Source organism: Salvelinus sp. IW2-2015, linkage group LG18 (genome assembly GCF_002910315.2).
Source record: "Salvelinus sp. IW2-2015 linkage group LG18, ASM291031v2, whole genome shotgun sequence".
NCBI classification, from domain to species: domain Eukaryota; kingdom Metazoa; phylum Chordata; class Actinopteri; order Salmoniformes; family Salmonidae; genus Salvelinus; species Salvelinus sp. IW2-2015.
The window spans coordinates 7,933,644-7,961,092 of NC_036858.1; the positions used below are offsets into that span (position 1 = coordinate 7,933,644).

General features: G+C 43.8%; 1 protein-coding gene across 2 annotated transcripts in view; it reads right to left on the minus strand.

Moving 5' to 3' along the window:
* Positions 1-433: 433 nt before the first annotated feature.
* LOC111977905 (zinc transporter ZIP11) overlaps positions 434-27,449 on the minus strand; it is a 141,914-nt gene continuing 114,898 nt past the window's right edge. For both annotated transcript variants that reach the window (XM_024007686.2, XM_024007685.2), the window contains exons 7-10: positions 20,078-20,147; positions 3,692-3,790; positions 2,408-2,566; positions 434-1,128 (exon numbers count right to left, since the gene is read on the minus strand). In XM_024007686.2, the coding sequence (XP_023863454.1) occupies positions 1,050-1,128; positions 2,408-2,566; positions 3,692-3,790; positions 20,078-20,147 (407 nt within the window). In that variant the 3' untranslated portion in view covers positions 434-1,049. The remainder of the gene's footprint in view (positions 1,129-2,407; positions 2,567-3,691; positions 3,791-20,077; positions 20,148-27,449) is intronic.

Here is a 27,449-nt window from a genome sequence, read left to right on the forward strand (position 1 = left end):
AGCTGTAAGGCCAGAGGGTTCTACAGGACAATAAGGCCAGAGGGTTTAGAAGCCCCCACCCAACTCCAGCAGTACAGTACAGTTCATGAATGTAAAAATGAACACGCAAAAAGGAGGTGCATTTGGGTTGTGTAGCTAGCATTCCATTTGGCTAGCTGCAATATCTCTTTTCACATACATGTCATATTAGTAATTGTATTTAATTTCACCTGTAACAATAACTGAATGTCATATTATAATAATGTAATAACAACGCAATACGAAGGGAATGTGTGTGCTATAATTGAGAAAAAGATAAGGAGAAGCTAGCTGTAAAATGTTGCTATTCACATTCTCTTCATCCAAACACACACAATGCCAGCCTGAGGTTGATAGAGAATGTATGCGAGAAAAAGCTAAATAAAGCAAAAGAGCAWGGAAAAAAACAGACGGAATCACTTGGTCATTTAAATGTTTGATGAAGAAAAAAACATTCCATCCTGAATGAATCAGGGTGTGCACCATTTGTAAATGAATGACATCATAATCTGAGCAAAGATCCTTCTGAAGGACCAGGCAAGCCTACACATTCAGCTGGTTATYTGTGACATATCTGTAGACACACATCCCCGTGTTTCCTTCAGTGACCATAACTAGCCTTCAAAACACAGTCTTGAGGTCCAACTGTGGAGTGGGCTGACACAGCTGGAGCCAAAATGGACTTAGCCCTTAGAGGTTTTAGAGGTGTAAACTCAATTAAACGCGCACTCCATAAAAATCTATTCAAAGTCAAATATCATTTTTTCATACATGGCGGTCTCAGTGCCATTCTAAACTAGTCATACAAACACCACTTTTCAAGTATCATCACATTTTATAATAAGGATCCAGTATCCCAAAAAACAACCAAATTCACAAAATGTCATAATTAAAAAATAAAATAAATACAAAAACAAAAGCAAGCAATTAGAGAGAAGGCAGATTTGGTCCCTTTTTTCCCCCAAGGTCTGGCGATTAGCCGTGGCATCATTCTGTGACATCAGCGAGGTGTTCTACGTGGAGGTGAGGCCTCAGCCCAGCCCAACGTCAAGTGACATCATCACTACAAAGCCCAGGATAGAGGTCCAGGAAGCCAACTTACCGTTCCCACTTCAAGACAATATACATGGACAGTGTTAATCAATGTTGGTGTATTTATACAGTACTTCAATCATATACAATACATTGAGACACAGAAATTAGCCGAGCACATGGAAATCTGTCAGGTTACTAAAACACACACACAGACCCTAAACATGCTAGCAGGCACACACTTCACAGTGACAGTCGACCCACACACTTCACAGTGACAGTCGACCCACACACTTCACAGTGACAGTCGACCCACACACTTCACAGTGACAGTCGACCCACACAAGTCAAAAGGACAGCTCGCTCCCGGTCTCACTTTTTAAAGAAAACAACACGCCCAGGGTTGTGAAAACCAGAACATTCCAGGGGGACAGTGTCGTTGCTCCGCTCCCACTATTCCTCCTCGCGGCTCACACTAACACAAAGACGGTGATTGATCTAGTCCAGCTCAGAGTCACAGAGCTATGAACAACTACTGTACGCACAGAGTTGGAACCAGGATAGAACAATCTGTTAATGGACAGTATCAGTCAAAAGTTTGGACACACCTACTCATTCAAGGGTTTTTCTTTATTTTCACTATTTTCTACATCGTAGAATAATAGTGAASACATCAAAACTATGWAATAMCACATATGGAATCATGCCGTAACCAAGCATTTCGCTACACTCGCAATACCATCTGCATGTGACCAATACAATTTGAAGTGTTAAACAAATCTAAATATATTTTATAGTTGAGATTCTTCAAAGCAGTCACCCTGTGCGTTGATGACAGTTTTGCACACTCTTGGCATTCTCTCAACCAGCTTCATGAGGTATCAAATCAAAGTTTATTTGTCAGGTTCGCCGAATACAACAGGTGTAGTAGACCTTACAGTGAAATGCTTACTTACAGGCTCTAACCAATGGTGCGGGAAAAAAGGTATGTGTGTGTGTGTGTGTGTGTGTGTGTGTAGGTAGTCACCTGGAATGCATTTCAATTAACAAGTGTGCCTTGTCAAAAGTTAATTTGTGGAATTTCGATTTGTTTAACACTTTTTTGGTTACTACAGGATTATATATGTGTTATTTCATAATTTTGATGTCTTCACTATTATTCTACAATGTAGAAAATAGTAAAAATAAAGAAAAACCCTTGAATGAGTAGATGTGTCCTAACTTTTGACTGGTACTGCATTCCTAGGAAACATTGTTCCAGTGTTTTCTAAAGGGTTGGAGATAGACTAAGCCTTGACTAAGACATGGGTTAGGAGAGCACAGTAAAAATAACCTCTCTCTCTCTCTCTCTACCCACCTGAGTTGAGCCTCTGGGATGATGTCATCAACCACCACATACACCATAGCCCCTGCAGCGAAGGCCAGGGCGTACGGCAACAGTGGTTCTGCCAGCACCACGGCAACAGCGCCTAGCAACCCGGCGATTGGTTCTACCATTCCACTGAGCTGTCCGTACCTGAGAGAGGAGTTAGTCAAAACCCTAGATAGTACCCTTTATGTCCCCTTCAATCATTGGCTGTCAAACAAAAACAATTCCTTTAATATACAGTTGCCTTCAGAAAGTATTCACACCCCTTGACTTTTTCCACATTTTGTTGTGTTACAAAATGGAATTAAAATGGATATAATTGTCATTTTTGGTCAACGATCAACACAAACTACTCTGTAATGTCAAAGTGGAAGAAAACGTAAAAATGGTATAAAAATGTATGAAAAATAAAAACACTCATATCTTGATYCGATAAGTCTTCAAAGCATCCCATCATCTGGTGAGTTTTCTGCCCTCCACAGACAGGGGGTTAAGGGACTGAACGGGGCTCTGCCTGGCTAAAACTAGAAACATTTCCTGGAGATACCAGGCTGATTTGCCCCAAACATAACGCTTTGTATTCAGGACAAAAAGTTAATTTCTTTGCCAATTTGTTTTGCATTATTACTTAAGTGCCTTGTTGCAAACAGGATGCATGTTTTGGAATATTTGTTTATTCTGTTCCGGCTTCCTTCTTTTCTTTCTGTCGTTTAGGTTAGTGCTTTTTAAATGTTTTACACATCTACCAATCGGTGCCCTTCTTTGCGAGGCATTGAAAACCTCCCTGGTCTTTGTGGTTGAATCTGTGCTTGAAATTCTCTACTTGATTGGGGGACCTTACAGATAATTGTATGTGTGGGGTACAGAGATGGGGTAGTCATTCAAAAATCATGTTAACCACTATTATTGAACACAGAATGAGTCCAAGCAACTTATTATGTGACTTGTTAAGCACATTTTTACTCCTGAACTTATTTAGGCTTGCCATAACAAAGGAGTTGAATACTTATTGACTCAAGACATTTCAGCTTTTCATTTTGAATGAATATGTTAACATTTAAACAAACATAATTACACTTTTACATTATGGGGTATTATGTGTAGATCAGCACCACAAAATCTCAATTTAATCCATTTTAAATGCAGGCTGTAACACAACAAAATGTGGAAAAAGTCAAGGGGTGTGAATACTTTCTGAAGACCCTGTGAGTTAAGGTGCAGATAAACAGTGATGATCATATGGAGATACTGTTTGGTTGAGTTGTTACTCACCAGAAGGCTTTCCATGTGGACATCCCTGCACCTCGCAGAGGGAGGCTCACCGCAAGGCCCTCTGGGAAATTCTGGATCCCTATGCCAATGGCCAAGTTCCTGTGAAACACATGATGATAACGCTTCAGAGGACACCACTTCTTAGATCATTGTCTGATGGCATTTCTTATTACCATTACCCTAATCAATGGTCGTTCATTGACATTGGTTTAGAGGCCTAAATGGGAGAGATTTCAGAGCGTCGACTTTGCATGTGAAGCATTACATTCACTTTAACCTCACTGCTTCAGTAGAGTTGGAGCTGTATCGTGGCTAAGTGTGGTAGAAGTGTGGTTGGAGGGTGGTTGGTTGGTTGGTTGGTTGGTTGGTTGGTTAGGAGGAAACGGTGTCTGAATGCTGTACAGTACATAACACGGGGGGGGGGGGACTCTGTTATTTTGCTGCTGGCAGTTTCCGGGGTCAATTAAAAGGCAGTAGTGCTCAGTCTAAATTACACAGAGTGAGTCAGCACAGGAGGAAATCGTCATCACAGTAAAACCGCAGACTATGGGTAGGGGCTCATTCCCAGGACAGGAAATGACTTGGAAACAATTGCTAAGGAGACATGAGGAGTCAGTTGGATATGAAGAGTTGGGAGAAAATGCATACTGCTGAACAATTAGAAGAGAAGAAACTCATATCTATTCAAAACAACAACACAGCATTCAAGTCACCCCATCCTAGGCCCCCCGGAGCGTCAATAAACTGGGGCTAACAGCACACTCCCAGTACACACTATTAGCAGCCAGGGTGGTAATTCAAAAACATGCTCATAAGTGGTGTTAACCAGGGTGTTCGTTTGTCTGCTCGCACTCCACTGCATCCTAGTCGGACCGCATCAATTCCCAGGGGGCAAAAAACCCAGCAACACCACACACGGGTGTGTTTGGGAGGAACATTTTAAGTTTCCTCTCTCCCTCTCTCCCTGTGAACCACTCTAACAGGCACAGAGTCAAGAGCCTGCCCCTGGAGAGAGAAGATTAATGACAGCTAGTCACGGAAAGGTTTACAGCAGCCACTGCCTGGGAGAGAGAGAGAGAGAGAGAGAGAGAGAGAGAGAGAGAGAGAAAGAGAGAGAGAGAGATGGAGGAATGTAGTATGCTTGGTTTCAGACTAGGAATCACAATGCGTGTAAATGAGGTGTATTTTCAACACGCTAGAAAGAGTGTTTCTGTGTCAAGGAAAGAATGAGGATACAATGACGGAGAGAGAATCCAGAAAAAAATGAAGAGAAGGCTGGAGTATTGAACGAGGGAAGCACAGCAGAGAAGAACATCTGGGCCACATGARACAGAGACAGAGACAGAGAGGAGGAGGGGGAAAAAGAGGAAAAATGGATAGAAGAGAAGAAGGAGAAGTCTGGAGGGAGTGAGGGAGGAGACCCTGTGGGGTGTGGTTGAAGTGAACCCAGTCACTGGTCACATGGGGGCTGTATTGGCAGGAAACACCTTCGTATACAGTACTATTTCATAAATCTGAGCTACATTTCCCCATTACAGCAGAACAGAGATAATGCAGCATAATGCAGTAACAGTAAGTTGCATGCTAGGCTAGCMGACCAAAGCCTATGGGCTTGGCTACTATACACAATACAGTTACGCTAACATGTAAACAAGGATATGACCATGGGGGCAGCCATTCTGGATGGGGCACATGACCATTGGATTGTGTAACAACAATCCCCTGGAGAGAGAGAGAGAGAGAGTCAGAGAGAGACCAAAGAGAAGGCTGGAGTATTGGAATGAGGGAAGGATGGCAGAGAGAAACATCTGGGCTGCATGAGAGAGGAGACAGAGAAGGAGGAAAAAGAAAGAGAAAAGGGATAGAACAGGAGGAGGCCAGGAAGTCCTGAGTGAGTTAGGGAGACCCTGTGCCTTTGGTGTGGTTGAGGTGAACCCAGTCACCCAGTTCTGTTTTCACTGCTTGTCACATGGGGGCTGTATTGGCAGGAAACACCTTCTTAAACAGTACTAATTAATACATGTGCGCTACATTTCCCCATTACAGCACAGCAGCATTTCATGGCAGCTATGTTTGTTCAGCTGCGGTATCAGGACAGGACTGGCCCAGAACAGATGGAACCACGCCTGTCCAGTCCTCGGTACTGAGGGGGGGAGAGAAAGAGAGCGAGAATGAGAAAGAGGGAGAGAGAGAAAGAGATTTCGGTCTGTAACAGACCGAAATAAAGCAGGTATTACACAGTGGTAATACACTAATAGTGATGTTGTGCTTTGACCTACTAGCCTTGCGTGCTAACGTACTGTTACTGCAATACGCTGCTAGTTGGCCCTGTTCCTATTGTGTACTTTGTTATCCTCTGCATATAGTGTGCTTTTCCATTGCGCTATGGTTATATTAGGCTATGTTAGCCTGCTAGCCTTAATAACGTAACACTGTATGTAGCAGCATAACATAGCACATCGCTATAACGTAACACCGTATGTAGCAGCATAACATAGCACATCGCTATAACGTAACACCGTATGTAGCAGCATAACATAGCACATCGCTATAACGTAACACTGTATGTAGCAGCAAAACATAGCACATCGCTATACGTAACACCGTATGTAGCAGCATAACATAGCACATCGCTATAACGTAACACTGTATGTAGCAGCATAACATAGCACATCGCTATAACGTAACACTGTATATAGCAGCACATTGCTATAACCACTGTGCTCTATTTCTGTCCATTACAAAAAACAGTAATAGTTGACATTGGCAATATGCAGGGACCACTATCACTTCCACTTTTCACTTCTCATTGTCAATGTTGTTAGGCGCAAAAGTGTGTTCTGTACATCTGTCTCCTACTGGTTCAGCCTTCTAACCCGAGGCCCCAGGCCAATTGTTCCATTCTAAACCGACACCTCTTTCAGAGACAACATTGGCAATGAGAAGTGAAAAGTTGATGTGATAGTGGTTTTTGTAATAGACAAATTGAGCAGGTATTACACACTGGTAAAAGTCTAATAGCGATGTGATATGTTATCATTAATATAGCAATAGTGTACATTAAAAAAAAAAATTTACTGAAAAACATGATATGCATTTCGACTATCCGGATATCCATATTTTAGGGTGGATATTATTGGAATAGCGGAATCCCTTCAAATGCCCGACCACTACGTCCGAGTCTTCCCTTTGTGAGAACATTCTGAATGCGCAATGCTATAATGATCTCAGGTGAAAAGTCTGTATTGAAAGACCCTCTTGGCGATCCAAACGCTCCTCTTGCTACTATTAATTAAACATTACAAATCAATTATACTGTGTGTGTGTGTGTGTGTGTGTTAATTGTGTACAAAAAGTTAAACAACGTGTTATAACATGGGGTATGAGAATAAGGTACACAACATGACCAAATGTATGTGAACACCTGCCAACATCTCATTCCAAAATCATGCACATTGATATGGAGTTGGTTCCCATTTCCTGCTATAACAGCCTCCACTCTTCTCGGAAAGATTTCCACTAGATGTTGGAAAATTGCTGCGGGGACTTTCTTCCATTCACCCACAAGCGCATTAGTGAGGCCGGGCACTGATGTTGGGCGATTAGGCCTGGCTCGCAGTCGGCGTTCCAATTCATCCCAAAAGGGGTTTGCTGGGGTTGAGAGTTCAGGGCTCTGTGCAGGCCAGTCAAGTTCTTGCACACCGACCTTGACAAACCATTTCTGTATGGACCTCGCGTTGTGCACGGGAGGGATTGTCTTGCTGAAATAGGAAAGGGCCTTTCCCAAACTTTTGCCACAAAGTTAAAAGCACAGAATGATCTGGAATGTTGATGAATCAAGGAATGTTTTTTTGCTCTACTGAAAGTGATTTACTTTGAAAACTTGACTGCTGATATGCACAATTTTGGTGGATTTCATTAAGAGTGGACTAATGGACAAAACACCCCCAAAAATGTTGTGTTGTATTCCTCATGTGATCAAGTGAAATGTTGCACATTATTAAAGGCCCAGTGCAGTCAAAAACGTGAATTGCCTGTGTTTTATATATACTGAACAAAAATATAAACACAACATTCAACTATTTCAAAGATTTTACTGAGTAACAGCTCATATAAGAAAATCAGTCAATTGAAATAAACTAATTAGGTCCCAGTCTATGGATTTCACCTGACTGTGAAAACAGATATGCATCTGTTGGTGACAAATACCTTTTTAAAAAAGGTAGGGGCGTGGATCAGAAAACCAGTCCGTATCTGGTGTGACCACCATCTGCCTCATGCAGCGCGACACATCTCATTCGCATAGAGTTGATCAGGCTGTTGATTGTGGCCTGTGGAATGTTGTCCCACTCCTCTTCAATGGCTGTACAAAGTTGCTGGATATTGGCAGGAACTGGAACACTCTGTCATACACGTTGATCCAGAGCAACCCAAACATGCTCAATGGTTGACATGTCTGGTGAGTATGCAGGCCATGGAAGAACTGGGACATTTTTAGCTTTCAGGAATTGTGTACAGATCCTTGCAACATGGGGCTGTGCATTACTATGCTGAAACATGAGGTGATGGCGGCGGATGAATGGCATCAGGATCTCGTCACGGTATCTCTGCGCATTCAAATTGGCATCGATAAAATCCAATTGTGTTCATTATCCGTAGCTTATGCCTGCCAATACAATAACCCCACGGCCGCCATGGGGCACKCTGTTCATAAGATTGACATCAGAAAACCGCTCGCCCACATGTTGCCATGCATGTGGTCTGTGGTTGTGAGGCCGGGTTGGACGTGCCTCCAAATTCTCTAAAACGACGTTGGAGGCGGCTTATGGTAGAGAAATTAACAGTCAATTCTTTGGCAACAGCTCTGGTGGACATTCATGCTGTCAGCATGCCAATTGCACGCTCCCTCAAAACTYGAGACATCTGTGGCATTGTTGTGTGTCAAAACTGCACATTTTAGAGTGGCCTTTTATTGTCCCCAGAACAAGGTTCACCTGTGTCATGATCATGCTGTTTAATGAGCTTCTTGATATGCCACATCTGTCAGGTGAATGAATTATCTTGGCAAAGGAGAAATGCTCAATAACGGATGTAAATACATTTGTGCACAAAATTAGAGAGAAATAAGCCTTTTGTCTATATGGAACATTTCAGGGATCTTTTATTTCAGCTTATGAAACATGGGACCAACACTTTACATTTTRCATTTTCATTTTTGTTCAGTGTATATTTTCACACTATGAGGATGGAATAATACTGTCACATTGTGAGAATTATGATAATGCCTTTTTAGTGTAAGAGCTGTCAGCCTGCTTTGGCCTGCCTGGTGATATCACCAGGAGGGACATTATTTAATAGACCAATAAGTAAGAGAGKTCCAAACCTCTCTGCCAATAACAGTTAGTKTTCAGTGTTCCCCTTCCCACTCAGACCACTCCCAGACAGTTCTAGCAAAATTCTTGCTTGAGAAATGTCWATTTTTTTAGGAAGCTATTTTTGTTAATTTTTTACTGTTATTKTTTTCAATTAAAATGGTAMGGTATTTAATTTTTACCCAGAAATWATTTGATAACGATATTAAAAAAAGGCTGCATTGGACCTTTAACTGCTCTGCATTAGCTGCTGTAGAACTTCTACCATGCAAAAATACATTGACAACCTGCAGAGAAATATAATATAATTTACTAAACTACAGTTGGACACTTCTCATGGGTCTCATACAACATAGATACAAATAACTCGCTATGTGGTAAAACAGATCTTATCTAATGTTATCAAAAGTCCTTGGCTTTAGGTAAAAATTGTCCATTGAGGACACGTCTCATGTAGTGCTACCCGAGGTGTGTGTATATAAGGAGGGGGACTGAGCATCATAAACGGCATCATATCTGAAGAGGCAGTGTTTCAGAATGAAGGGTGCTGTAGCTCAGCTGGTGTTGCTGTTCTGTCTGTCTGGGACATGGCCTTAGGGAGGGAGTGGAGGGCTCAGAGAGAATGACATCACTCAACAGGGTCACAGCACAGGCAGAGAGCATAGTGAGCGGAGTTCAGATAGAGCGCCGAGGGACTGAAGCTACTGTCACGACCGACGAACGCACACCCACCGAACATGACCTCTTGACTGATGTGAAGGAACTTAGAGACATGGTGTACAAGCTGGGAACCATCGTGGTGGAACAGAGAGAGAAGCTGAGGAACACGGAGGCCAGAGTGGCAGCTAGTGAGGACCAGGTGATGGACCTTAAGAGTGGAGCAGAGAATCACTACAAAAGAAGTAGAGAAACTGGAGAAAGACAAAACAGCTTTGGGGGCCAGACTGACGAGAGCCAGGGGGAGGAACTGAAGAAAGAGAATGCAGGTAAATTCATTTCTCCTTACAGGGTGTATGAATTAGTATGAACAAGATTTTCTTACTCATCTGTTTATATGAGCATGAAAAGATTAAGTTTAAATAATTTCAGACCAAGCAGCCAAGCTGTCAGYCATGAGTGACAGCCAGCGAGAGAGAGGTGGAGGAACTGAAGAGAGAGAACGCAGACAGACCAAAGATGGCCTTCTCAGCTGGTTTGACATCAGGATTTGTGGGACCATTTAATATTGAAACCACACTGGTCTACACTAGAGTCATCACTAACATTGGTCAAGCCTACAGCCCAACAACAGGAATCTTCACAGCACCAGTGAGAGGGGTCTATAACTTCAGATTCAGACCTTGTAGTAACCAGAATGTGAGTCGTACTGATATTGTATTGTATAATAATGGACAGAGAATGATGTACAATTTTGAATACCGAGCTGATTTAAATCTTAGATGTATATTTAATGGGGTCATTATGCAGCTGGAGAAGGGAGATGAGGTGTACATGAGGCTCCCCTTTGAGTACCAGATCTTTGATAGTGATTATAATCACAATATCTTTAGTGGCGTCCTGCTCTTCCCTATGTGATAAAGCCAACTGCTGTAATGGTCTCAGGTGAGTCTGTACTGCAAGACCCTCTTGGAGACCCAACGCTCCTCTTACTACAACGAATAAAGCATTACAAAGCAATAATACTGTGTATGTGTTGTTCGTTCAAAGACACTGTTTACCACATTATATTTGGGTTAATGATGGGGTAAGACATTGGTACTTGATGTTACTTCCTTCAAGAATCAAAATGGGTCTACTTTAGGGCTGTGGCGGTCATGAAATTCTGTCAGTCTGTTACTGTCATGCAAAAGTATACCGGTCTCACTGTAATTCAACATTAATTGACATAATTGTGAATGATACTGATGGAGGGACAGTAGAGCCTTGAGTACCAGGCCATTAGGACCTGGTGGAGGGACAGTAGAGCCTTGAGTACCAGGCCATTAGGACCTGATGGAGGGACAGTAGAGCCCTAAGTACCAGACCATTAGGACCTGATGGAGGGGCAGTAGAGCCCTGAGTACCAGACCATTAGGACCTGATGGAGGGACAATAGAGCCCTGAGTACCAGACCATTAGGACCTGATGGAGGGACAATAGAGCCCTGAGTACCAGGCCATGACCCAGTCTGTAATACCTACATGTTTCAAGCAGACCACCATAKTCCCTGTGCCCWAGAACGCCAAGGTAACCTGTCTAAATRACTATCRCCCCGTAGCACTCACATCTGTAGCCATGAAATCAGATCCTCAAAAACATCTGCAGCTGCACCATTGAGTGAATCTTGACTGGCAACTGCTTGGCATCCAACCGCTACAGAGGGTAGCGCGTACGGCCCAGTACATCACTGGGGCCGAGCTCCCTGCCACACATATTGAGAAACACCCACAGTACACATACACACCAATATACAAATCTATCAATCTAAGTCAGTCAGCATGCAGCAAGCTTAAAGTGACAGTGCTACTCTCCAACCCCTCTCATAGTTGCTACATTAATCGACCTCCAGTGTTAGTACTTGGGGATCTCTCTCTCAGTCTTCCTACAGTTCACTGTAGAGGCCCCCTCAGCCCTCACACACCACTAGGCCCTCAGCAGTCTGGAGCGCCACACAATGTCCTCTTTGACATCCCACCCAGAATGACATTGACACTAAGAGCCTTCACGCTCACCGTCTTAGAACCGGCACAGTCTGAAATGAGTGCACTATGTAGGGAATAGGGTGCCATTTGGGACGCAGGCTGAGATAACGTCACCGCCTGTCTGTCTACCTGACCTTGTTCACTTTCACTGGGTTTCTACTCACTCTTCTTCACCCTCCTCCTTTTCTCCTCCTACCTTTTACAGTACCCTCTCTAACTCGTTCTACCTCTACGAGGATTTTTCTCTCTTTAGACCTCATTCTTTCTATACTCTCTCTGTCTCTCTCTCCCTGTCTTCCGCTCTACTCGCTCTCCTTCCCTTAAAACTCTGAAGCTACAGCACACGGTGAAGTCCAGGGACCTCGGCGACACGGTGAAGTCCAGGGACCTCGGCGACACGGTGAAGTCCAGGGACCTCGGCGACACGGTGAAGTCCAGACCCCAGGCGACACGTGAAGTCCAGGACCCCGGCGACACGGTGAAGTCCAGCGACCTCGCGCGACACGGTTAAGTCAGGACCTCGGCGACCGGTGAAGTCCAGGTGACCTCGGCGACACGGTGAAGTCCAGGGACCTCGGCGACACGGTGAAGTCCAGGGACCTCGGGAACACGGTTTGAAAGTCCAGGGACTCGGCGACACGGGTGAAGTCCAGGGACCTCGGCGACACGGTGAAGTCCAGGGACCTCGGCGACACGGTGAAGTCCAGGGACCTCGGCGACACGGTGAAGTCCACGGACCTCGGCGACACGGTGAAGTCCAGGGACCTCGGCGACACGGTGAAGTCCAGGGACCTCGGCGACACGTTGGTTATAAACAACATAACACTCAAGATTGCAGAAACGAACCGTTTGTTGAGGAGGCTATTGGAGGAGCGTAAGGAAAGAGAAGACAGGAGTGTCAAACCATTTCTCGCCTATCAGGACAGGCATGCTTCAATGCTTCACGCACGCACACATACACATAAGCAGTGTGAATTACAGCGTATCAAACATCTGTCAGCTGCTTTAAGAGGGCCTGAGTGCCATAGCGGAACCTGACTTCATAAAGACACCATTCTTGTGCTGTGTGAGAGAAAGAGAGCCTAGTGGTTAGTGAAGGAGTGAAACACCATGCGTTGGGGTAGCAAGCCCCCTTATTCCTCCCTCTCATTGACATCTGTAATAACAGCAGGATTAGGCTGCACTCCGGCCCTCACAGCCACCTGTGTGTGTGCGTGTGCGTCTGTGTGTGTGTGCGTRTGTAATGGCATAGGGGACCATTCAGTTCAATTGGCTAACACAACACAGTGCAAGCTCCGCCCACCACTGCCACCTCCAATAGAAGAGCCCGGATGCAGCGAGTCACAATGGCTTTGATCTCTGCTCCAGCAAAACCGTCCAGCTAACAGGAAGAGCATGAGCTCGAAGTTACAATATCAAAAGGTTTTCACAGTAAGGCATGATTCTGTATTGATTCCATATCTCATGCCAAATAGTTGAAATAGATCCACATGATAGGAAACAGACAATGTGAACAAGTACTTTTTCCATATTGGGTTCATTATGACAGCTATATCATGACTAGACTGTAGTCTGAAAACAGCCCATTTCATGACAGCCATTATAGTCTGCCCTGGCCAATCCAGGAGGGAGGGAGGGAGAGATGGAGAGAGGCAGAGAGAGAGATGGGGGAGAGGCAGAGAGAGAGATGGGGGAGAGGCCAGAGAGAGAGAGAAGATGGGGAGAGCGAAGAGAGAGAGAGAGAATGAGGAGAGAGAGCAGAGAGCAGAGAAGAGAGAGAGAGGGGAGAGAAACGGGAGAGAGAGTGGTGCTCTCTGCTGGAGGCCGGAACTCTGAAGACCCCAGAGGACTGACCAACAGCACAGGAATGCTTGTGTTTGGACCACTCTGTGTGTTGTGGTGTGTGTGTTGTGTGGTGTTGTGTGTGTGTGTGATGACTGTGTGTGTGGTGGTGTGCTGTGTGTTTGGGTGTGTGTTGTCCCAAGCAGTTGTCTTGTTAGGAAAATGTGGGCACCGGACATTTGACCAGCAGCATTTTAATTTACCGGACCCATATGCATTGGGGTGCGTAACCTGATTATGACATCCACCCACAGTGCTCAGAAAGACATTAACAGAACATGCAAGTCAAGGATGCAATGGCGTGTGTCCTTCTCACCGAATTCTGATGCTCACTATGAACATGTTAGAATAACTGTCCACATTGACTTTTCCTCAGCCGACGAGACGAGTAACAAACAGAAAAATCCCTAGCCTATCAATCTACTATCCCCCATAGTAGAAAAGTTGACCTCTTCTATTGGTCAACTTGTCGTTCTGGGCCGGTTTCCCGATAGCGAATGAACATAGGCTAACGAGTGTTTTAACGATGCATCTTTCCTACAGCGGCCGAAGACGTAACATGCATTTCCCAAAACACAACGCAGAGAGAGCGTTTGCTGCATGTGTCGATACTGTACTGGTTGTATGGATCGAAAGACAGGGAGCGCTGCTCTCGGATCAGCTTTCTCTCCTCACATCTTTGGCCGGCATTAGATTGAGCGTTAATTATGACGGTTTTCGGAAAACAGCTCAGAGATTTAACGATGCTCCTATGAAAGGTTCTAATGATGAACTTAGCCTTAAAGATGACTTTGGGAAACCGGGCCCTGTGCAAGAAATAGACTCTGGGACAGTTGTGGAACGATAGATCCCAAATTCAAAACAACCAGTATGTCAAACTAACTTCAAAAAGAATTGAGGCTGAGGCAATACATTCGAACATTTCGCAAAACATTTTGATAAACTAATATTTCTTCACATTATAGCTACGCAGCAATGCACAGCTGGCTACACGCAAATGTTCGTTACATAATGTAGTTAGCGGAAAACACCATTGTCMAAAARMTTACTCCCCCTGCCAGCGGGTTCATGTGACAGATGAAAATATCTGTTTGAAATGTTGAAAGATGGGAGATCTAAAGATGCAACAACTAGCATGGGTTGCTAATATGACTAGAATTGTGCCTTTGGCTACTGGACAACGAAAGAAAGCGGATTTAAAAACAATAGAACATGATAGAAATAAGCTACTTATTTCAATGGCACAAGTCTTTATAAAATAATTGCCTCCACGTTTATAGAAATGGATTTTGGCTCGGCTACTTTGAAACAAGGTAAGACATGCATCGTAATATGAAGTAAAACGTTCAGGTTTCAAACAATTAAGTATATGTGTGCAAAATGCTTACTGCCTTCAGCTCACATTGCAAAGTGGTGATTGGCGCGCTAAAGCCTGCCTATCGCTGCTTCAATTACCAGTTGAAAAATAAAAAATAGCAGTTATTTTTGAATCATGGCCATCAAAACCTATTTTAACACGTGATTGAGTTTATAATGGTTGCACGATAATTGGGCTTATAAAAGAATGTTTCCCTCCAGCAGGAACAGGAGCTGTAGCAGCTGTAGCAACAACTCTCGCGCTTTGGCTCAAACTAGGCTCTGTATCTGTATTCGGTGCACATGTAATAAATAAGATACATTACGACAAATAAAATACACACGCACCAATTTAATTCCTTCTAAATTATGCAAATTAACCTATAGACCAGGGATCAACTAGATTCAGTATCAGAACAATTTTTTCTTGAGCGGATGGTCCGGGTGCCGGAACATAATTACAAATCATTTGTAGACTGCAAATTGACTGCAAGAAGACCAAACAGAAATAATACTTAACTAAAACATAATAATTTCAAACCTTGCTTAGATGCTCTATTATGCGTGGGAATACTTGGGGAACAGTTTTCCTAAATTAAAATCATTTGGAACTGATTCMTGGTGTTTTTACAGTCTTATGTCCAACAATGAAAATTCAACAACCCAAAAAAACTTGGAGGGCCAAACAAAAACCCCCGCAGGCCACATTTGGCCCACGGGCCGCAAGTTGGGAAACCCTGCTATTGGCCATGTGTCAAACTCATTCCAAGATGGGCAGAGTGTCTGCGGGTTTTCGCTCCTCCCTTGTACTTAATTGATGAATTAAAGTCACTAATTAGTGAAGAACTCACCTTTCCTAGTTGTCTAGGGCTTAATTGAAAGGAAAAAACTAAAACCAACAGACACTAGGCCCTCCATGGAACTAGTTTGACACCCCTGCTATAGACCGATAAACATGACAGCTCAAATGTATTTACATCAATTAATAGGCTAAAAAGCATTATTTCGACATTTTAATTTATTGGCTTTTCATTTTGGCCGTTTTTTATCGGCTAACAGAAACCCTATTGGACTGACTGGGTCTGCTGCAGTTACAAAAACTCTCTTGATCTTCCTGTCCGGGTTGGCGCCCCCCCCCCTTAGGTTCGTGCCGTGGGGGAGATCTTCGTGGGCTATACTCGGCCTTGTCTCAGGATAGTAAGTTGGTGGTTGAAGATATCCCTCTAGTGGTGTGGGGGCTGTGCTTTGGAAAGTGGGTTGGGTTATATCCTGCCTGTTTGGCCCTGTCCGGGGGTATCGTGTCTCCCGACTCCTCATGTCTCAGCCTCCAGTATTTATGCTGCAATATTTTGTGTCGGGGGGCTAGGGTCAGTCTGTTATATCTGGAGTATTTCTCCACTCTTATCCGGTGTCCTGTGTGAATTTAGGTATGCTCTCTCTAATTCTCTCTCTTTTTCTCTCTCGGAGGACCTGAGCCSTAGGACCATGCCTCAGGACTACTGGTCTGATGACTCCTTGCTGTCCCCAGTCCACCTGGTCATGCTGCTGCTCCAGTTTCAACTGTTCTGCCTGCGGCTATGGAACCCTGACCTGTTCACCGGACATGCTACCTTGTCCCAGACCTGCTGTTTCCGACTCTGTAGAGACAGCAGGAGTGGTAGAGATACTCTCAATGATCGGCTATGAAAAGCCAACTGACATTTACTTCTGAGGTGYTGACCTGTTGCACCCTCTACAACCACTGTGATTATTTGACCCTGCTGGTCATCTATGAACATTTGAACATCTTGGCCATGTTCTGTTATAATCTCCACCCAGCACAGCCAGAAGAGGACTGGACACCCCTCATAGCCTGGTTCCTCTGTAGGTTTCTTCCTAGGTTCCGGCCTTTCTAGGGAGYTTTTCCTAGCCACCGTGCTTCTACACCTGCATTGCTTGCTGCTTGGGGTTTTAGGCTGGGTTTTTGTACAGCACTTTGTGACATCAGCTGATGTAAGAAGGGCTTTATAAATACATTTGATTGACTCTCTTCCTATCCACACTAATGACTACAATACACTCTAAGAGGCTGTGCACAAGAGGCCACTTCACACTCAATTCACACGAATAGGCATGCTGTAACCCTACATTTAGACTTTCATTGACTGTCCCCCAAAACATCTTGGGTTAAGGTAGGTAGAAACGCATTGCAATACCACTGGTTATGTGAAAGAATGTAGCCTGAAATAATTAAAAAAGTAAATACATTGGGAAGTGTTTTTCTCAGCTTGGCTGAGGAGGCCTCTCTTTGTTAAATCACTTTCCTCTGGCACATTTAGACTTTCATTGACTGTCCCCCAAAACATCTTGGGTTAAGGTAGGTAGAAACGCATTGCAATACCACTGGTTATGTGAAAGAATGTAGCCTGAAATAATTAAAAAAGTAAATACATTGGGAAGTGTTTTTCTCAGCTTGGCTGAGGAGGCCTCTCTTTGTTAAATCACTTTCCTCTGGCTGACACTGACACACACACACACACACACACACACACACACACACACACACACACACACACACACACCACACACACACACACACACACACACACACACACACACACACACACACACACACACGCGAGGTTATACAGCAGCTGGAGAAAGGCAAAACCACTGGGATGGAGAGAACCTGCTCACGGTGGCCACTCTGCCTCCTGTGAACAGGCCTGCTAGAACACATCAAGGAGAAAGAGGTCAGGGCTGAGCCAAGCATAATCCGACGAGCGGCACCTGAAGGACAGCTAACACAGCTAACAGAGGACAAGAGAGGCTTTCACTAGGAGAGAGAGGAGGGAGCGAAAGAGAGCGAGAGAAAGAGGGCGAGAGAGAAAGAGAGCTGGTGCTGCCAGCGGCTAGTCCGCATCTGGAGGGCGGTCTCCAGAACATTCCTCTGGATTCCTGCTCCCCTCCCTCCCACCTCTCAATCGAACCATTAACAGACACACACAAATGCATGCACAGGCATGCGCGCACAGACCCAGACACACAAACATGGAGACACCCACACAAGCAGGTGAAAGATGCATAGACACCAACAAACAGATGGATAGACGTATGCATTCGTGGACAGACAAATAGATATGTTCACTCCAGTTGCGGTCAGTGCCGTTCAATTTTGATTTCTTCATGAGCATAGCCTAATTTCTATTACAGCATATTAGATGACTGTCATTCATATTCCATTCACCCAGTTCAATGTAACAGTGATAGGTTTAGGCTATTACATGATAGTAAAATTTTCCCTATACCCATCATGAGGTTGCTACAACCTAACCTATGAATGAAAGTTTACAACGTAGGTACACACAGGTCGAGAGACAAATTTGATGTGACACATGGACAGACATTGACATTCAATACCGCCTTGCACACTCTTGCCTGCATCTAGCTGATCTAGGGTGTAATCATTAGTCCAACAGTTGCAAAAGAGAGTTTCTATTGGACAAATTCAGGTATGTTCATCCCCGTTTTGTTCCGTTTGCTTCAGTTTAAAAAAAGAAATCTACAGAATCGAATGAATTCACCCCCGATCACATGTAAACACAGTTCACTTTCATAGCAGCCACGTTATATTCCTTCTCACATCTACACACTCTCCTCTTCTCACCTTTTCCCTTTACCAGTGGACTTCAATGCACAACACATCAACTATATGTGACCAGGTGAAAAAAACTTTCCAAACCATAACTGCTACACAAAAAAACCTTTCCAAGCCAAACCATATCACATCTGATACACATAGCCTACATCGTTGTCACTATATTAACTAAAGTAACATCCTAGTCAATATAGCTAATAGAACTAATGTGTTAGTAAACCCACTACAATCACGCAGTAAAGTTACAGTCAGTAAGCAGTTACACCAACGGGCCCGTGGCAATAAATTAGTAAAACCAAAGCTTACCTTGACTTGGAAGAGTTCCAGTGTTGTGTTGGATAGTGATAGCCAGCTAGCTAATATAGCATCATTCTGTTTGAGCAGGGTGTTTGAGTAGGCTAAACTAGCTAGCTGCATTTGCTAGCTAAGTAAGCGAAACTGAAAAAAATTAAATGAAATCTGTCTCTTGCTTCTCCTTCATTTTGGAAGAAATTAATTTGTTCAAAACTGCTTCTCTGTCTCTTTGAGTCAACTACTCTCCACATTTTATGCACTGCACTGCAGTGCTAGCTAGCTAGCTGTAGCTTATGCTTTCAGTATTAGATTCATTCTCTGATCCTTTGATTGGGTGAACAACATGTTAGTTCATGCTGCAAGAGCTCTGATAGGCTGGAGGACGTCCTCCGGAAGTTGTCATAATTACTTTACTGTGTAAGTCTATGGAAAGGGTGAGAACCACGAGCCTCCTAGGTTTTGTATTGAAGTCAATGTACCCAGAGGAGGACAGAAGCTAGCTGTTGACCGGCTACACCATGGTGCTACCCTACAGAGTGCCGTTAAGGCTACTGTAGACCTTCCTTGCAAAACAATGTGTTTTAATCAATTATTTGGTGACGTGATTATATTTAGTATAGTTTCATCTAAAAAGGATACCTTTTTAAATGGATAACTTTTTTAAATTGTCCTTCCCTTCCTCCTCTGAGGAGCCTCCACTGTCATCCTCGGAGGCTCATGCATTATTTATAAATTAAATATGCAGTACGAGTGGTGGCCACCGGGTGGTAGCAGCACACAGCAGAGAGCCGGGGCCCAGACAAAGCAGAGCAGCCAGGCACAAAGACGGGCTGTTTTGTCCTCCTCATCCCCAAAGAGTAAACAGTGCTTTCTCATCGGGAGGAACAAGTGATGCTCCTGTCTACTGACCACATGGTATGTGGAGGAAGATTATGATGACACACACACACAGATAAACGCACGCACCCATCAAATCCCAGGCTCTTATGACCGAGACCTAAAGCAAGGGCATCTGATCGTGGTCGAACCATTAACCAGATGTGTCTAAATCCTAAAGGAGCTGTGGTCTGTGGCCAAAGACATAGGTCACATTAACCAATAGTGTAGACTAGGGCCTGGGTAATATGGTGACAAAGGTGATATCTACACAGTGTTGGAACAAAGGTATGGAAGGCAGTTATGGTATAAGTCTCTGTTTTCTTACCTGGCACTCTCAAATGTGGCAGATGAGGTCTTTCCTATGGCTCCAAACCCTACACCCACAGCCAGGCCCTCTGCAAGAGGAACCACACACGCCATCAGGTTAAAATATGTTGTGTGTGTATATATATATATATATATATTATATATATAATAATATAAAAGAGAGAGAGAGAGAGAGAGAGAGAGAGAGAGAGAAGAGAGAGAGAGAGAGAGAGACAGAGAAAGAGAGGCGAACACAGAGAAAGAGAGCAACAGAGAAGAGAGGCAACAGAGGAAGAGAGCAACAGGAAAGAGAGGCAACAGAGAAAGAGAGCAAAACAGAGAGAGAGAGCGACAGAGAGACATAGATAGGTAGAGAGAGAAAGACAGAGAGGGAGACCGAGAGAGACAGAGAGGGAGATTGAAAGAGCATGGACAAGTGAGAATAGGTAGGGAACGGTTATAAAGAGCTGGTGAGTCAGAAAGTACAGTCAAGAGTTTTTTCGAGCTTGGCTGCTTGGCTCATCAACCAGAATTAATAAGAGTTCACATCTATATTGAGTGTATTACTGAGAGTAAGAAGAGGAGGAAGGCAGAAAGAGAGAGACAGCTCTCCGTCTTCTCTGTCTACTGAAGGAGAGACGAGTAACACCCGCAGCAGGACAGACAGGATCCATGCCTCCAGGCTATTCACAATGAAGTGTGTGTTAAAATATAATAGATTTATCAATGAATGACTGTATGATTTCCTACTCTATCAAATCTAATTCTCTCACTGAGCGGCTGGGTGCGTGTTGGGTGTGCGATAAAGTCTTGCACGAGCACCCACTCTCTCTCTTACTTACCCTGGTGTGAGCATGAAAGCACACACACACTTGTACCAGCAACCAACTCCTTCTAATTAGACACAGCAGCTTCCAGCTGGGTATCTCTTCTCCCTCTTTTCCCTCTCCCCTCTCTTCTTCCTCACTTCCTTCCCCCTTTCATTTTTAACACTGGGATATAAATACAGCTTAAAAAGGCCACAGGTTAGACTGACAGCCGTACACACACACAGGTAATGATTCTCCTAAAGGTCTGTGTGTGTGTGTGTGTGCGTAAAGCCTGGCTGAAAAACACACACAGAGCTCCAYACCTCACTCCCTGGACTGACTGGTAGCCTACACCATCAGTGGCAAATGCCATAGGCTCGCTCCCTCTCACAGAAAAATATGAAGCCTGCAGCAGTACTGTATTAATACCACCTATAGGTATTAGTAGACTATAGTATTGTATATGGAATTAAGAATATATAAATATATGGATGAGCAATTTCAGAGCGGCATAGACTAAGACACAGAAGAACAGAACAGAATACAGTACATACAAATGAGATGAGATAATGCAAAATATGTTTTTCTTTTAAAAGTAGAGTGACCAGTGTTCCATTTATTAAAGTGGCCAGTTATTTCAAGTCTATATATATAGGGCAGCAGCCTCTAATGCTAGTGATGGCTATTTAACAGTCTGATGGCCTTGAGATAGAAGTTGTTTTTCAGTCTCTCGGTCCCTTGTACTGTACTGACCTCGCCTTCTGGATAATTCGGGGTGAACAGGCAGTGGCTCGGCTGGTTGTTGTCCTTTGTTATCTTTTTGTCCTTCCTGTGATGTAGGTGTCCTGGAAGGCAGGTAGTTTGYCCCCGGTGATGCGTTGGGCAGACTGCACCACCCTCTGGAGAGCCCTGCGGTTGCGGGCGGTGCAGTAGCCATTCCAGGCGGTGATACAGCCCGAAAAAAGGATGCTCTCAATTGTGCATCTGTAAAAGTTTGTGAGGGTTCTAGGTGCCAAGCCACATTTCTTCAATCTCCTGAGGTTGAAGAGGTGCTGTTGCACCTTCTTCACCACACTGTTTGTGTGGGCGGACCATTTCTGTTTGTCAGTGATGTGTACGCCGAGGAACTTGAAGCTTTCGACCTTCTCCACTGCGGTCCTGTCGATGTGGATAGGGGCGTGCTCACTCTGCTATTTCCTGAAGTCCACGATCATCTCCTTAGATTTGTTAACGTTGAGTGAGAGGTTAATTTCCTGGCACCACACTCCCAGACCCCACACCTCCTCCCTGTATCGTCATTTTTGGTAATCAAGCCTACTACTGTTGTATCGTCAGCTAACTTGATTATAGAGTTAGAGGTGTGCTTCGCTACACAGTCATGGGTGAACAGGGAGTAAAGGAGGGGGTTGAGCACGCACCCTTGTGTTGTTTCCTACCTGGACTGTGCATTCTCTGAGAATGCGGCTGGGAATGCCGTCTGGGCCAGCAGCTTTGCGGGGGTTAACACACTTAAATGTCTTACTCACGTCGGCCACGGAGAAGGAGAGCACACAGTCCTTGGTAGCGGGCCGCGTCGGTGGCACTGTGTTATCCTCAAAGCAGCCATTAGCCGTGGTACATTGGCCATATACCACAAACCGCCCTACTTTCGGCAAATCTGACCACGACTCCCGTGGCTTATTGCTTAAGTATAGCATAGTTACAGTGCATTCAGCAAGTATTCAAATTTTGTTACGTGTCGTGTCTTTGGCATCATTAAAGTGAAGACTTATTTTATCAAATCAATTCTCTGTAATTATTATTACGTGGTTAAACTAATCATGTAMATGTAATTAACTAGGAAGTTGGGGCACCAAGGAAAATCTTCAGATTACAAAGTTATAMWTTTCCTAATATAACTCTTCAGATATATAAATATCTGATCAATTAGTCTTCTAATTAATTAATTATTCTTTACCTCACTTTAGTCTCATTCCAAACGTCGTAAATTGTTGGTTATCTGCACAAACCCAGCCTTTACTATGAATCATCCATACACCAATTGGCTTAAATCATAAATTTACTAATTAACTAAATAATCACAGAAATGCATAAACCAACAAACAGTAGATATGGTTACAAGGAAATGATAGGGGAGGTTCCCTAGTGGGCTAAGCCGATATGACGGCTTGGTGGACAAAGGGAAGTGGGTGTGGACTGAGAAGGGCGCGAAAGACAAAAGAGTCACTATACAATTTGATAATTATATTAATTGAAATGCTAATCCTTTGCACATGAACGCTCACTCATTCGGGAATAATTGCAATCAATATATATTTACGCTCAGTGTGTCGTCGTGATCTCTGTTGGAATCGTCCGTCTTTCAGTTGGAAAGTTCATCCACGCGTCACTCTCTCTGCTTCCTTGAAGTCTTTCGTGGTTAGGATGGATACTTCAGAGTACCATTCAGAAATGTTCTTATAGAATAGATGTTTCGGCGGTTGTCGGTCTTCGCATCCAACGGTACATAATTTCTAGCTGCAGACTAGTAATTAGTATCTAAGATTTGCTCTTATTCTGTCGGGATCGATAGTCTCAGCGTTTAACCATTTCCACCCGTGTAGCCAATGCTCCACGTGGTTTGGTTAGGAATTCAACAACCATTACAACCTTAGCTTATACTGAGGTTTTTGAGGTCTCTACTCAAACCTTTGCCCCCTTGGTAATCGAGGTACGCATGGTCTGAAGAGGATTTCTTCAGATGGGGGTTTTATTCCTAACAGTAGAAAAGGGCTGTCCCATGAGCCAGATCATGTCGGTGCTCATGGAGGCTGGCCAATATCTTAGTTAAACTTTAAAGGGAATACAATTCTCTCACATTAACAGTTTAAAATCACATTACATAATTTCACAAATAGTTTCATCTTTACTCATTCATTTTATACAATAATTAGACGCAAACCTCATAACGGAGGCTCCTGTATAAACAGAGTTATGGTAATGTGGCTGTATTGTCTTTCATGAGGTCTCAACATGAAACAAAACGGACTGGGTCGTAGCTGGCTTCTCCACCGACCGTTTACATATTCTCCAAAACATGGATATTGTTCAGTTCTCAAGTTCTGTGATGTACAAGAAGTTCCTTTGTTCTACTGTGAAACTCTCTCTCTCTATACTGCAAGGCCATGAGGAGAGAGTCTCCTCCAGGAATTTACGACCTGAGATAACAGAACCTGGGTGTAGGAGGGAGAGAGAGGTGGTGAGAGAGAGGGGGATGGTACTCGCTATACCMAAAGAGGGCCACGTCATGACATACGTTACAGCCTTATTCTAAAATGGATTAAATTGGGTTTTTTCCACTCTTCAATCTACACACAATACCCCATAATGACAAAGAAAAAACAGGTTTTAGACATTTTTGCAAATTTATTACAATTAAAAAACTGAAATATCACATTTAAATCAGTATTCAGACCCTTTACTCAGTACTTTGTTGAAGCACCTTTGGCAGTGATTACAGCCTCAAGTCCACAATACACCTGTATTTGGGGAGTTTATCCCATTCTTCTCTGCAGATCCTATTAAGCTCTGTCAGGTTGGATGGGGAGCGTCGTTGCACAGCTATTTTCAGGTCTCTCCAGAGATGTTCGATCAGGTTCAAGACCGGGCTCTGGCTGGCCCACTCAAGAACATTCAGAGACTTGTCCCAAAGCCACTCCTTGGCTGTGTGCTTAGGGTTGTTGTCCTGTTGGAAGGTGAACCTTCGCCCATGTCTGAGATCCTGAGTGCTCTGGAGAAGGTTTCAATCTTGGTTTCATCTGACCAGAGAATCTTGTTTCTCATGATCATTGAGTCATTACGTGCCTATTGCCAAACTCTAAGCAGGCTGTCATGTGCCTTTTACCGAGGAGTGGCTTCCGTCTGTCCACTCTACCATAAAGGCCTGAGTGGTGGAGTGCTACATAGATGGTTGTCRTTCTGGAAGGTTCTCCCATCTCCACAGAGGAACTCTGGAGCTCTKTCAGAGTGACCTTCGGGTTCTTGGTCACCTGCCTGACCAAGCTTGGTTCTTCTCCCCCGATTGCTCAGTTTGGCCGGGCGGTCAGCTCTAGAAAGAGTCTTGGTGGTTCCAAACATCTTCCATTTAAGAATGATGGAGGCCCTTGTGTTCTTGGGGACCTTCAATGCTGCAGACATTTTTTGGTACCCTTCCCCAGATCTGTTCTTCGACACAATCCTGTGTCAGAGCTCTACTGACAATTCCTTCGACTTCATGGTTTGGTTTTTGCTCTGACATGCACTGTCAACTGTGGGACCTTATATAGACAGGTGGACTCCAATCAAGTTGTACAAACAAAAGTTATCTAAATTTTTTATTTTTAACAAATTTGATAAAACGTATAAAAACCTGTTTTGAGCTTTGTCTTTATGGGGTATTGTGTGTAGATTGATGAGGGTGGGAAACTATTTAATCAATTTTAGAATAAGGCTGTAACGTAACAAAATATGGAAAAAGTCAAGGGGGTCTGAATACTTTCCGAATGCACTGTATATACAGATGCACAACATTCCAAGCTTCACTGAAATACCTCATCTTCCATTGAGGGGCTTCATTCCCATCAGTGCTTTCATATCAAGTCAAGAGCCATCTCACCCCATCATCACATTGGCTGATTTACTAACGAGCACTTTAATCATTGGTAATTGGCGTTTTTTTTGGTTGGGGCAGGTGATGAATATTCCCTCAGATTGAAATACATACGATATTCAGATAAGGTCATTACGGATGCATAACAGATCCATTTCAGTGGGAGGCACCCACTCTCCATCAGTCTCAATCGGCTGCTCTGGTCTGGGCTTGTTGGTGCTGGAGGAGCCATTAAAAACTCAGGCAGGGGGAGTAATACCTTCATTTGTCACCATATGAGACATTAGGAGGGGTGCTGCCTGGGGGGAGGATCAGTCTCTAGCGTCACAGTGGCACAGAGAAGGCGGTGAGTTTGATGGGGCGCAGGGGGTTGGTCTTTCCCATGTGGGAACCATATTTCAGTAATCAGCTTTCTACAGCAGTGTTAATCAAGTACATGCCTCGAGGACCGCAGGGGCGATCAGGGATTGATTCAGACCAAAAATATAAAGAATTGTACACACTATTCCAAGTCATATGCCAAGCTTTTTGAGAAGACGTACAGTACCAGTCAAAAGTTTGGACACACCTACTCATTCACGGGTTTTTGTAGAATAATAGAATAATAGTGAAGACATCAAAACTATGAAATAACACATATGGATTTATGTAGTAACCAAAAAAGTATTAAATAAATATATTTTGGATTCTTCAAAGTAGCCACCCTTTGCCTTGATGACAGCTTTGCACACTCTTGGCATTCTGTAAACCAGCTTCATGAGCAATGCTTTTACAACAATCTTGAATGAGTTCCCACATATGCTGAGCACTTGATGGCTGCTTTTTCCTTCAGTCCTTCGCTTTTCCTCCAACTCGACCCAAACCATCTCATTTGGCTTGAGGTCGGGTGATTGTGGCCAGGTCATCTGATGCAGCATCACTCTCCTTCTTGGTCAAATAGCCCTTACACAGTCTGGAGGTGTGTTTTGGGTCATTGTCCTGTTGAAAAACAAATGATAGTCCCACTCAGCGCAAACCAGATGGGATGGCGTATCGCTGCAGAATGCTGTGGTAGCCATTCTGGTTAAGTGTGCCGTGAATTCTAAATAAATCACTGACAGTGTCACCCGCAAAGCATCCCCACACCATCACACCTCCTCCTCCATGCTTCACGGTGGGAACCACACATGCGGAGATCATCTGTTCACCTACTCTGCGTCTCACAAAGACAAGGTGCTTGGAAACAAAAAATCTCAAATTTGGACTCATCAGACCAAAAGGACAGATTTCCACCAGTCTAATGTCCATTGCTTGTGTTTCTTGATCCAAGCAATTCTCATATTATTATTGGTGTCCTTTATTAGTGGTGTCTTTGCAGCAATTCGACCACGAAGGCCTGATTCACACAGTCTCCTCTGAACAGCTGATGTTGAGATGTGTTTGTTACTTGAACTCTGTGAAGCATTTATTTGGGCTGCAATCTGAGGTGCAGTTAAGTCTAATTAACTTATCCTCTGCAGCAGAGGTAACTCTGGGTCTTCCTTTCCTGTGGCGGTCATCATGAGAGCCAGTTTCATCATAGCGCTCAAAAGTTTTTGGGACTGCACTTGAAGAAACGGATTGACTGACCTTCCTGTCTTAAAGTAATGATGTACTGTTACTTATCTTTACTTATTTGAGCTGTTCTTGCCATAATATAGACCTGGTCTTTTACCAAATAGGGTTATCTTCTGTATACCACCCATACCTTGTCACAACTCAACTGATTGGCTCAAACGCATTAAGAAGAAAATAAATTCCACAAATTAACAAGGCACACCTGTTAATTGAAATGCATTCCAGGTGACTAACTCATGAAGCAAGTTGAGAGAATGCTAAGAGTGTGCAAAGCTGTCATTAAGGCAAAGGGTGGCTACTTTGAAGAGTCTAAAATATAAAATATATTTCTATTTGTTTAACACTTTTTTGGTAACTAC